At 38.9% G+C, this 13,733-nt stretch overlaps 1 protein-coding gene across 2 annotated transcripts in view; it reads left to right on the top strand.

The window, feature by feature from the left end:
* Rich (Guanine nucleotide exchange factor subunit Rich) overlaps positions 1-13,733 on the top strand; it is a 579,939-nt gene that overhangs the window by 384,856 nt on the left and 181,350 nt on the right. For both annotated transcript variants that reach the window (XM_090378010.1, XM_090378009.1), the window contains exon 24: positions 3,710-3,852. In XM_090378010.1, the coding sequence (XP_090234136.1) occupies positions 3,710-3,852 (143 nt within the window). The remainder of the gene's footprint in view (positions 1-3,709; positions 3,853-13,733) is intronic.

Here is a 13,733-nt window from a genome sequence, read left to right as displayed (position 1 = left end):
GCATTCTTGTCAAAATTGTCTTGCAATACTTCTTTAGTTATTGACTCTTGTTTTCCATGTCCAGAAGTCAAATTTGCATGTCTGTAATTTACTCACTTCACCCTTTGAATCACCCTTGTGAATAGAAAATAAGTTTGTACATCTATCTTTAGGGACTCTCTCCTAATCTAAGGATGTTCTCATTATTTTGACTAAAGGTTTGACTGCCTATTTTGCAGCTTTTAATATAATTGGATAGAATTCATTGCTCCAGATACAGGTGCCTCCATAGCCAGGTAGGCAGGAGCAGCAGTGCGTAGCACACGCTCCTTGATTAGACCGGGGTTTGAGCCCATGACCACCAAATAAGGAGGATGCGGAAAGGTCAGGGAATGACCACCGCATATCCCCGGAGCAATATAGCCTTAGTTGCTAATGCTCCAAATAACAAACAAACAAAACAGCTCCAGGTGCTTTGTTCACTGTAGTGCAGCAGTTTCTTTCCACTTTGTGTTGCTGTATAATAATTAAAAATTAAGTTATTAATTTTTAATAACTTAATATATTAAAGTATTTTAACTTAAGTTAAAATGTAAATCAAGTATTATATAAATTTTCTAATCAGTATTAGTTAGGTGCCTGTTGTCCTTCTTTGAACTTATTCAGATAATGACAGCAGGCAATTTATTCAGTTGGTTAGCAAACCTGTACAGGATCACTTCTAGTGCAGCAGTTTCTTTTCTACTTTCTTTGTTGCTGTATAATAATTAAAAATTAAGTTATAAAGTATTTTAACTTCTAATCAGTATTAGTAATGGCCATATGGTGGTGCAAGGAAGCCTAAGGCCTCTGTTGCCCCAGCCAAAAAAAAGAATAAAATAATAAAATAAAATTAAATAAATAATTAATGAAAGAAAAGGAAAAAGACAGCTTATGCATTTCCCTCCTCCCGTTCGTAACCTGACCTTTGAATTTCCCCAAACTGCCAGCCTCTACCACCACATAGGTAACTTATTCCAGTAATTTATAACTCACTGGCTAAAATTAAACTTCCTGCTGGCCTTCTCTAAACATTTCTTCATATTTAAATGTAATGCAAAATATTTATTCAGTTGGTTAGCAAACCTAGACAGGGTCATCAGTAGTTATGCCATTCATATCCAATGAACCAGTGTGGTTTGTCTCTTTTCATTCTAGTGTTAACATAAGCAAAATTCCTTGCTTCTTTTTTTTACACTCATGGGGAAAAACTTCTCATGATTTGGGCATCCATGCCTGACCTCCTAAGTAACTTGATTATGGACTAGTTTGTGCTGATTGGTTGGTTTATTTTAAGACAACCAGGGCCAAACATTGACACTACTCAAACCATCCATACATATCAGACAAATAATACTAAACTCAGTAGTTGTTTTTTGTTGTTGTTGTTGTTATTAGAAGCATTAGCAACTAAGGCCATATTGCTCCGGAGATATGCGGTGGTCATTCCCTGACCTTTCCGCATCCTCCGTATTTGGTGGTCATGGGCTCAAACCCCAGTCTAATCAAGAAGCGTGTGCTACACACTGCCACTCCTGCCCACCTGGCTATGGAGGCGCCCTCAGTAGTTGTGTTTCGGTTTCCTTTTTAAATTTCATTAATTATGCTCTTAGTTAAGAAGAATATTAAATCTTAAACAGTGCATCCATTTGACTTGGGTGACAATAATCTTGATCTGGTTATCAGCAATGGTTCTTCATGCATTAAGAATCTGCAGGTAAAAGACCCACTGGGTGGCAGAGATCACAGTTTATTAATGTGAAATTTAATTAAAGACATAGCTACTGTCAAGGATAAAGGGAAAGGCTTCTGCTTTCATTAGGGTGACTACAGAGGTCTCAGGCAGTTTTAAAAAATGTATGCAGTGGGACCAACTGATGATGTTACCCACAATAAATTCTAAATGCAAAAGTATTCAGAGAAGTACTCAAAGAATCTACTAGGCTTTTCATACCAACAGAGAAATACTGTTCAAGGCTTAGACCTAAATGAATATCAGATGAACTATTGAGACACATGGCAGAGAAGAAAAGTGCACGGGATGCGCATAAATTATCGGATGATACAAAATCTTATGGTAGATATGAATTAGTCTGTAATCAAGTCACAAAGAGGGTTAGGCAAGCCAAGGTAGAATATGAGAAGTCTCTGGCAAAGAATGGAAAGAAAAACAGCAAAGACGTCTGCATATATTAACAATAGAAGGAAAGGGGTTGAATCACATTGGGCCACTTGATGTAAGCAGGTTGACTGTTGATGACCCTGGTTGCTGACAGTTTGAATAGGTATTTTGCACCTACATTCACACATGAGGAATTGTTTAGGGGAGGGATACAGAAGTTTATCAATCAAACTTCAGTGGGGGGGGGGCTAAATAACTTATATGATAACTGAAAGGAAAGCCGAAGATGACTTGTTGAAGCTGAACATAAAAATGGCACCCAGAGCAGATGAAATCTATCCAGTTATATTAATCAAGGCAGCAAAGGAAGTAAGAAAACCCTTAGCCGTAATTATGGACACATCCTTGGATTCGGGGCAGTCCCTATGGAGTAGAGAAGTGCAAATATATCCCCAATTCATAAATGGTGTTCAAAAGGCAACATGAGTAATTACAGACTAGCTTAGCATCTGTTCCATAGAAAATAATGGGATCACTGGTTAAAGAAGTAATGTAGGACCATTTGGACAGGCATCCAATTATACTGCAATTACAGCATAGATTGGTCAAGGGGGCATTCTTATCTAACCAATCTGATAGGTTACTATTATGCAGTGACCAAGGAACTTGATGCTGCAAACAATAATTTTGACATCATGACTTCACAAAGGTTTTGATACTGTTGCAGATAAAATACTGCTGTACAAACTGTAGCAATGTACAGCAGTACATTGCTACAGTTTGCAATGTACTGCTATGGATAAAGGGATGGTTAAGTAAGTAAGTGGAAGAAGACAGAGAATGGATATCAGTGAGCACTGCTCTTCATGGACTAATGTTATTATTGGAGGTCCCCAGTTTTTGATATACTGGGGTCATCGTTGTTTACAATATTAATCAGTGATATTGATGAAGGTATATCAGGCTTAATGTCTAAGTTTGCAGATGATACAAATGTTGGCAGGGGGTAAACGACAGCCATCAGGATGAGTTACTGCAACAAGATCTAGGAAAATTGGGTCGATGGACTGAGAAATGGCAGTTAAAAGTTTAACATTGAGAAATTCAAGGTACTACACATGGATAGCAGTAACCCCAGAGTAACTTAACAACTGTGTGGTACTACACTCGGGGTAGTTGTGCAGTCAGATATGAAATTCCCTGAGCAGTGCAGACATGCTGCCAGGACAGCTAATTTGGTTTTGTCAATGATATACAGAAACTTTGATAGTGGGGATAAGGAGGTGATTATCCCTTTGTATAAGTCCACAGGCTGCATTTTGTATATTGTATACAGGTCTCGAGGACTATTAATATAGGACTGATTTGGGCACTGGTAATGATCATCCGATTTTGAGGATTATGACTTCTCTCCCCACCCCCACATTTAGCACATTTAAACTAAGAAATTTTGTAAATATTAGTTTTAACATTTATTGTAATAATTTTTTTAGCAGAAGTTAATATCATATAAACATGTCATAATTATTTTTTAATTTATTTATTTTATTTTATTTTTTGTTTGTTTAGATGCACTGCTTCCAAGAGTTATAGATTTTATTCAGGAATTTCCAGTATTTTTACAAACTGTTGTCCAGTGTGCCAGAAAAACTGAATTGGCCTTGTGGCCTTACCTTTTCTCTGCTGTTGGTAACCCCAAAAATCTTTTTCAGGTAAATTTGTATTATGCTGATTATAAAAGTTAATCATTCATCGTCACAGAATATTTTTAATCATTGAACAACTTGTATATGTTTTCTGGTGTTTTTTTTTTTTTTTAATGCTTAATTATTCAGTTCCTGCTTTTAATTTATTTCTATTTTAAATTCGCCACCTAGCAATGTATAATTATCTGATTCATAACTTTAAAGTATAATGTTTATGTCCTGCTAAAAATATTTGTATTGACATACTAAATAATCATACAGTCTTGTTGACATTTTCGATTCAGGTTTGGGTATCCATTATCAAGACGGCGCCTCCGTAGCCAGGTGGGAAGGAGCAGCAGTGCATAGCACACGCTTCTTGATTAGACCGGGGTTCAAACCTGTCACCACCAAATACGGAAGATGCGGAAAGGTCAGGGAATGACCACTGCATATTCCCGGAGCAATATGGCCTTAGTTGCTAATGCTCCTAAAAACCAAATAACAACAACAGCAACATTATCAAGACAAAGTTGAACAGGTAACTGGTCTCTTCCAAATCTGTATAATTGCATAAAAAAGTGGGTTGTCTAAAAGCAGTAGGGATAGTTGTTGTTTGTTGTTATTTTGGTTTTTAGGAGCATTAGCAACTAAGGCCATATTGCTCTGGGGATATGCGGTGGTCATTCCCTGACCTTTCGGCATCCTCCATATTTGGTGGTCACAGGCTCGAACCCTGGTCTAATCAAGAAGCGTGTGCTACGCACTGCTGCTCCTGCCTACCTGGCTACGGAGGCGGCAGTAGGGATTGATGGGAAGTTTTAAGACTCTCCATCTATCCCCAATGCTGCCTAATGAAATTAATTTTTTGCTGTATATTCTGAGGTAGTAAAGTGTGTTAGTTGTCTGGCAGCACCAGGGGTTTTCCCCCACTGAAGAAAAGTGAATTTTGACAATAAGATAGACCTCATGTTCTTTCTCTGATAAAAGTTAGGAGGAACTAAATATCAACTGTTTGTGGGTATTTGCTTTTCATTATATTAATCACCAAGAACATTTATGAGCTAACTAATAAAAGTTTTGTAAGGCATTTCTCAGGAGTTGGTAGTATTTCCAAGTAACTTTGCAGAGGAAGAAATGGACACAAGACGGTGTCCATACTTCCCCAAAAGAGAAAACACCACCAAAACTAAGAAAAGTAAGCTCTCAGCACTTCAGAAGCTGCATGATGGACCCACCAAGCCAAAATAATGGATATATTCCTACAGTGAAAATGTCATGATTCTGGTGAAACAGTGATGACATCAAGGCCTTCCTGCAAAAATGTAAGGCAGTTTGCTTTTGCTTGCAGGAAACATATTTGAAGGCAAATGGTAACCCTTCCTTTCATAATACTACTATTGTACATGAGGACAGAACTGGGGATAGACCTGCCCCTGTGGGAGTTGCTATCCTTCTGGGCAACCACACCTCATTTCAGTCTGTTCTGCTTTCCACCAACTTAAAAGCAGTAGCAATTCACCTTATGGTAGAGTTTTTATTAACAGCCTGTTTGGTTTATTTGACATCTCCAAAAGAGACTTTGATGACCTCACTGTACAGTTGCCACTCCTGAGTGAGTTCAATGGACATAATACCCTGTGGGGCAGTGCTTACATTAATGGAAGGAGTCGTGTCATAGAACATATGCCTCACTGACAATGACCTCCCCTTTCAAAATGTGTGAACTAGCACCTTTTTCTAGCAGAAAACTACCAGTATGTTTTCTGCTATTGATCTTTCTATATGCTCCGCTTCTCTCCTGCATTCAATCACTTAGGAAGTAGAGCACTTCTGTGGAAGTGATCACTTCCCCGCAATCACCAGCCTACTTAATGGGAAGCTGTGTCTACCTTTTAGGTTACCACGGTGAAGATTGATCAAACTGGCTGAATGCTTTTCAAAATCTGGCACAGTTTAACAGTACAGTAATTTTTTTTTTTTTTTTTTTTTTTTTTCTTTTAACTGAGTAAAGCAGCCCCTAGCCAAAAAAAAAAATCTGGCAAATCTGCAGTCGGGAGCTTATCAATGATTCAGTGGCATAGATCACAGAAAATATTGTTCATGCAGCTGCAATTGTAATTCCGAAAAATGTCTGCACTGTTTCCTCCATTTCCAAAATGTGATGGAATGCTGAATGCACAGCAGCAAAAAAGCCAGAAAACAAAGCTTGGGGGTTCATCATCATCATCATCAGCCATTTTCAATCCACTGCAGGATGAAGGCCTCTCCAGCAACTTTCCAGTTCCTTCTGTTTTGAGCACTGGACATCCATTTACTACCCACAAACTCATGAATTTCATCTATCCATCTCCGCCTTTGTCTTCCAGGTTTTCTTCTAGCTCCTCTTGGATACCATTCTGTTATTTTCTTAGTCCATCTGTCATCATGTCTTCGAGCTATGTGTCCTGCCCAAGACCATTTTAGTTCTTTAGTTTTGATAAGAATGTCCTTTACTTGAGTTTGTTTCTCTTCTTATCTAACAGGGGGTTATTCCCCTGTTAGATAAGAAGGGGGTTATTCTTATCCTACCATGGCCGATCTCTTACTCTTCGAATGTACATGTGCCATGGCATGCTATATTTGCCATCAGAACCAAAAGGAATACATGGATCTGCTTTACATTTACTATTAACTCGACCAGCACTAAAGCAGTCTGGGACAAAATCCAAAAAAATGAAGGGGAAATATTCAACCCACCCTTCATCGATCCCGGAATATAATGAATGCATTATTGCAGACCAAACTGCAATATCCAATACCCTCTGGGAAATCTCTTCAACGTCGTCTTACACTCAGGAGTTTCTGGTAATGAAAGACAAAAATGAAAAGCAGCAAATTAAGTTCAAATCTAAGGATTCCCATCTTTATAATGAGCCCTTTATGATAGAAGAGTTAAAAACAGAAAGCTTATACAGCATCAACAAAAAAAAAAAAAAAAAAAATCCATTTTACCTATACATCCCTTTCCAATAATTTGTGTAGTTCTTCCTTGAATTTATTCAAACTATCAGCCATCCATTGGCTGAAGGCAAACTTCTGCACATCTATCCTGCAACCCTCCTGCCTTAATTTGAATTTATGCCAGCTCATGTGCACAGTTTGAGCAAGAGGAAGAATCCTATCAGCATTGAGTTTGCTCAAGCATTCAAAGCCTTAAACACGTCAATCAGATTACCTCACATGCTTAGTATCCATACACTGCAATTTACAGAACTGAAGACTCTTGGTAAGAGCATCCCCTTTGTTCTCCTCACCAATCTCATTACATTTCTCTATACCCACTCTGGCAGCTCTATATCCCTATTAAATGAGGCTTCCACACCTGTATGCAGTACTCAAAATGTGGCCTAACCGTTGCCTTATACAAGGGGACAATCACCTCCTTATCCTTGCTAGCAAAGTTCCTGTATATCAGTGACAAGACCTCATGATTTGCTTTGGCAGCCTGTCTGCACTGCTCTAAAAGCTTCATGTCTAACAATTACTCCCAGGTCTTTTTCATTCTTCACTACCCGGGGTGTAGTACCACACAGTTGATACATTACTCTGGGATTACTGCTATCCATATGCAGCACCTTGCATTTGTTAATGATAAACTTTGTTTGCCATTTCTCAGCCTGTCTACCTAATTTTTCTAGATCTTGTTGCAGCAAACATACCTTCATTATTGTCATTAAACACCCTGCCAACCTTTGTATCATCTGCAAATTTAGACATTAAGCTTTATATACCCTCATCGATATCGTTAATAAGTACAGAAAACAACAATGGGCCCAACACTGAACCTTGGGGGAAATCCACTAATAACATTAGTCCACGAAGAGCAGTATCCATTGATAACCACTGTCTTTCTTCTACCACTCAACCATCCCTTTATCCTTAGCATTTTCCCTTAATGGCACACTGCTCCAATTTGTAAAGCAGTCTTTTGTGTGCAGCAGTATCAAAAGCTTTCCTGACATCCAAGTATATGATATAAAAATTATTTTTTGCCTCCAGTTCTTTTGTGACTGCTTCACAGTATCCAGTCAAATTGGTCAGACAAGGTCTCCGCTTAACAAATCCATGCTGTGAGTGAAGTATAATTACACTACTGTGTAGATGGTACTGCAATACTTCCTTAACCAGTAATTCCATTATTTTCCCTGGAACACAGTTAAGCTAACAGTTCTGTAATTATTCATGGTCACTCTTTAACACTCCCTCCCCTTTGTGGCACCTCCATATGCCAGGTGGGCAGGAGCAGCAGTGCGTAGCACACGCTTCTTGATTAGACCGGGGTTCAAGCCCATGACTACCAAATACGGAGGATGCGGAAAGGTCAGGGAATGACCACCACATATCCCTGGAGCAATATAGCCTTAGTTGCTAATGCTCCTAAAAAAAAAAAAAAAAAAAACCAAACCCTTCCCTTTGTGAATTGGGGATACATTTGCACATCTCCAGTCCACATGGATTTCCCCTGAATCCAAAGATGCTCTCATAATTGCTGGTAACGTTTTTCTTGCCTCCCTTAATATATTGCATAGATCCCATCCACCTCAGGGGCCTTTTTTATGTATAACTTCAACAATTTCTCTTCCACTTTCCTCTCAGTTTTTACAAAATGGTTTAGCTCCCTGTTGGAGTTTAATAAACTTATGGCATCCCTCTCACTAAAGAATTCCTCGTGTGTGAATGTAGATGCAGAATATCTATTCAGCCTGTCAGCAACCTGAGCAGGATCACTGATAATCAAACCATTGACATCAAGTGGACCAATGTGATTCAACCCCTTCCTTGTACTATTAATATAAGTAAAATAATCTTTGTGCTTTTCTTGTCATTCTTTCTCAGAGTGTTCTGTAAACTGTCTTGGCATCCCTAACCTCCTTTCTGACTTGATTGCATTCTAGGTTATATCTCCCTTAGGCTTCTTTATCATCTGATTTATATGCATCCCATGCAATTTTCTTCTCTAATACATGTTTCCATAGGTCATCTGACTTCCATTTAGATCTAAGTCTTGAGCTGTATTAATAGCCTATAGCTTCTATTATATAAGCACTAGTGCTTCCCATTTAGAACTTGTTGTTAGTTACATCATTAGTTGCTCCCACTGAATAGAATTTAAAAACTGTCTGAGACCACTGCAGTCACCTTTATAAAAGCAAAACCCGTTTCCTTTAACCTTCATGGTAATAGTAATAGAGGCATGTGATGCAAGAAAGCAAGCGTATCAGCTTATGTAGCATCAGCCAAAAAAATAATAAATAAATTAAAAAAATAATAAAAAAAAAAAAATTCACACAACCATTCCCTCTAAAAGTTTATCCAGTTCCTCCTTGAGTTTATTTAAGCTGTCAACTTCCACAAAAACCACCTGCAGGCTAAAGGCAAATTTCCACACATCTATTCGACAACTGTCTTTCCTCAATTTGAATTTATGCCCCCTCAGGTTTGTAATCTGAGCAAGAGGAAGAATCCCATCATAATTCAGCGTGCTCAACCCATTCTTATACACCTCAATCAGATAACCTCACAGGTGCCTAGTCTCCAGCCATTGCAATTTGCAGAACTTAAGCCTTTCTTGGTAAGAGGACCCGTTTGTTCCCCTCACCAATCTTGTTGTCCTTCTCTGTACACACTGAAGCAAATCTACATCCTTCCTAAAATGAGGCCTCCAGACCTGTACAGGTACTCAAGATGTGGCCTGACCATTGCCTTACACAAAGGGATAATCACCTCCTTTTCCTTGCTAGCAAAATTCCTGTATATCATTGACAAAACCCCATGACCTGCTCTTGCAGCCTGTCTGCATTGCTCAGAAAACTTCATATCTGACTGCACAATTACTCCCAGGTCTTTTTTATTTTCTACCGCCCTGAGTATAGTACCACACAGTTGGTACGTTCCTCTTGGGTTACTTCTACCCGTATGCAGTACTTTGCCAACCTTCGATCCCTGTTTGTGAAATGGGGATATATTTGCACATCTCCAGTCCGTGGGGACTTCCCCTAATTCCAAGGGTGCTCTCATAATTATGGCTAAGGGTTTGCTTAGTTCCTTTGCTGCCTCCTTTAATATAACTGGACAGATCCGATTCACCCCAGGTGCCTTTCTTATGTTTAACTTCAACAATTTCTCTTCCACTTTGCTCTCAGTTATTACAAAATCATTGAGCACCCTGTTACAATTTGATAAACTTTTGGCATTTTCCTTCCTTCCCTAATTCCTCATGTGTGAATGGAGATGCAAAGTATTCAGTTTGTTTACTATCTGAGCAGGATCATCAACAGTTGAACCATTCGATATCAAGTGGATCAATCTAATTCATTCCCTTCCTTTTAGAGTTTGTATAAGTAAAGAAATCCTTGCTGTTTTTCTTAGCATCCTTTGCCAAAGGTTTCTCGTAATCTGCCTTCGATTGCCTAATTTCCTTTGTGACTTGATTACAAATCCAAATACCATAGGCTTCTGTGTCGCCTGATAATGTATATGCATCCCATGCATTTTTCTTCTTTACCACGAGTCTCATTAGTTCATTTGACAACCATTTAGGCCTAAATCTTGAACATGATTTCTTAATAGGTATGAAAACTCTAGTAGCATCCACGATTAATTCCTTGAATGCTTCCCACTTAGAATTTACTCTTGGTAACATCATTAGTTGGTCCCACTGTACAGAATAAAAAAATTGTCTGAGACCACTGTAGTCACCTTTACGGAAGCAAAAACCCTTTTCTTTATCCCTGATTGTAATTATATCTTTAAGTAAATCACACATCAGCACACTGTGATCTCTGCCACCTAGTGATTTCTTCATCTGCAGATTCTTAATGCCTGAAGAATCACTGCTAATAACCAGATCAAGAGTATTACCCTCTCTGGTTGCCTCTCGAACATGCTACTGCAGAAAACAATCGTGCAATAAATCCACAAAAGTGTTGCTAGTGTGCAATTGACCAAACCACAAGTTCCAGTCAGTATCTGATAAGTTCAATTCCCCCATTATAAGACATTCTGATTTACTAGACCACTCTATTTCTCTATACAATTGTTTGTTGTACTCATTTGAGTCATTAGGCCTATAACACACTCCTACTTTTATTTTTGCTTTCCTAGTGCTTATGTCACACCAAGCTGACACAACATTGTACTGTTCATCTGTGTCAACTGGATGCACTTCCTTTGATTTTTATGTTTTTTTAATTAACAGCCTAACCCCTCCCCACTTCCTATCTTATCTAGCCTTTCTGTACACATTGTACTCCCCAAATTCCAATTCTGCATTCCTAATATCTGTGTGACACCACGTCTCTGATATCCAAACAATATCCACCTTTGATACTTTGACCAGTGGCTCCAGATGCCAAGCAACTTATTAGTGACTAAGCGATTCCCAGCAATTTATAGAGAGTTTGGAAAAATATACCAGTTTCTTTAATTTTCATTGTTAACTTCCTTTTATTTTTGTGAAACAGCTCTTTGTCTTACAAGCAGTAAGTGAAGACACAAAAAGGAAACCCACCTTTCTTATTTTTTCTCTTATTCTCACTTTTATTAATCTAACACACAGTAGCCACTTGGTCACTAAGTGGCACTGCTCTTGCCTCCACATGGCAGGGCTGGTAACCTAGGATAGGAAAGTAACACTCCCAGGGCCAAAAGAGCAAACATGAGTAGTAAAATAACTACTGATACTACAGGGCTTCAAGAGAAAGCCCTACCAAGTAGTGATACAGAAAACACAAAGCAGACAGATATGGATCCACCAAAAATACCGACATACATTGTTATATATGCGACAGGAGATCAGACATTAGGACGTATGTCTCCCTTAGTAATTCAGAAAACATTAGAGGGTCTAGTAGGATCTCCCAGGTCTGTTCGACGCCTGAGAAATCCCTCTTTGGAGGATTACCAGTAATTGTAACACCACACAACATGCTGAATTCTTCCAGAGGAGTGATCTCCGAGTGGGACCTCCTAAATATGTCAGAAGAAGAGCTCACAGAAGAATTGAGAAGCCAAGGGGTAACAGGAGTGAAGAGAATTAATATCCGAAGGGATGGAAATATAATTACAACAAGAATTCTAATAATAACCTTTAATACTCTGAAAACCTTCAACAACAGTCAAAGCAGGATATCCAAGTAAGACATTATATACCAAATCCATTGCGATGTTACAAATGTCAGAAATTTGACATTCGCAAATGGCATGCGGAAACTCGCCAACCTGTGCAAAATGTGGTTCTAAAGAATACGAGACTATAAATTGCTTTGCCAATACCTTGAAATGTACAAACTGTAAAGGGGAACACCCAGCCTATTAAAAAACATGCGAAAAATGGAAACAAGAGAAACTAATTCAGAAATACAAAACAGAACACAACACGACACAACCTACCAAGAAGCAAGGAGAATAATACAGCCCTGACCTACAAACAAGCCATCATATGCACAAGCAGTGATCCAATATAAATCAGTAGAAGTTCAAACCGAAATTTCCACCGCTGCCAAAAGAATCACTTGGTGGATAGAAGGCACGAAAACAGGAGAAAATAGTGAATACTCCAATTTCTATTCACACAGAACAAATACCAACAAATCAGCACCACAACAAAGACCGAGCTAAACCTACAAACACCAATTGGTGCCTCCGTAGCCAGGTGGGAAGGAGCAGCAGTGCATAGCACATGCTTCTTGATTAGACCGGGGTTCAAGCCCGTCACCACCAAATACGGAAGATGTGGAAAGGTCATGGAATGACCACCGCATATCCCGGAGCAATATGGCCTTAGTTGCTAATGCTCCTAAAAACCAAATAAACAAACAAACACCAAAGCAACCGAACAGATGGATATAGAAAAAATAAACACATCTGAAGAACCAGTACTAGAAATTTTCACAGAAGAAGATATGGACATGGACATGGAAAATAATCAACAAACGATTAATCTGGTTTTTAGAAACAATCAACTGGTTCAACAGTATGCAATTGGAGGTTTAGACATAATAGATCCACCTTAGATCACCTCATAAGAATAGAAACAGACATAAGAGATACATTTATAAGTTCAAAACATATGGTTACCATATTTTTTGATATAGAAAAGGCATATGACACAGCATGGTGATACAGTATACTACAAGACATCCAGTGTTAGGTCCACTGTTGTTTTGTATATTTATCAATGATATATGATATTGATGAAGGTATATCAGGCTTAATGTCGAAGTTTGCAGATGATACAAAGGTTGGCAGGGTTGTTAATGACAGTAATGGCAGTGTGCTACTGCAACAGGATCTAGATAATTTGGGCAGATGGGCTAAGAAGTGGCGACTGAAGTTTAACCTTGACAAATGCAAAGTACTGTATATGAGTAGAAGTAACCCCAGAGAAACGTACCAACTGTGTGGTACTACACTTAAGGTGGTAGAAAATGAAAAAGACCTGGGAATAATTGTGCAGTCAGATATGAAGTTTTCTAAGCAATGCAGACAGGCTGCCAGGGCAGGTCATGGGGTTTTGTCAATGATATATAGGAATTTTGCTAGCAGGGAGAAGGAGGTGATTGTCCCTCTGTATAAGGCAATGGTCAGGCCACGCCTTGAGTACTGCGTACAGGTCTGGAGGCCTCATTTTAGGAAGGATGTAGAGTTACTTGAGCGTGTACAGAGAAGGGCAACAAGATTGGTGAGGGGAATGAAGGGATCCTCTTACCAAGAGAGGCCTAAGTTCTGCAAATTGCAGTGGTTGGAGACTAGGCACCTGCGCGGTGATCTGATTGAGGTATATAAGGCCTTGAATGGGTTGAGCACGTTGAATTCTGATGGGATCCTTCCACTTGTTCAGATTACGAACCTAAGGGAGCATAAAT

The sequence above is a fragment of the Mastigoproctus giganteus genome, chromosome 7, assembly GCF_048544385.1.
Source record: "Mastigoproctus giganteus isolate SK-2022 chromosome 7, ASM4854438v1, whole genome shotgun sequence".
Classification (NCBI taxonomy): domain Eukaryota; kingdom Metazoa; phylum Arthropoda; class Arachnida; order Uropygi; family Thelyphonidae; genus Mastigoproctus; species Mastigoproctus giganteus.
The sequence above is the reverse complement of the archived record's forward strand: the minus strand, read 5'-3'. Positions and strand labels throughout refer to the sequence as shown.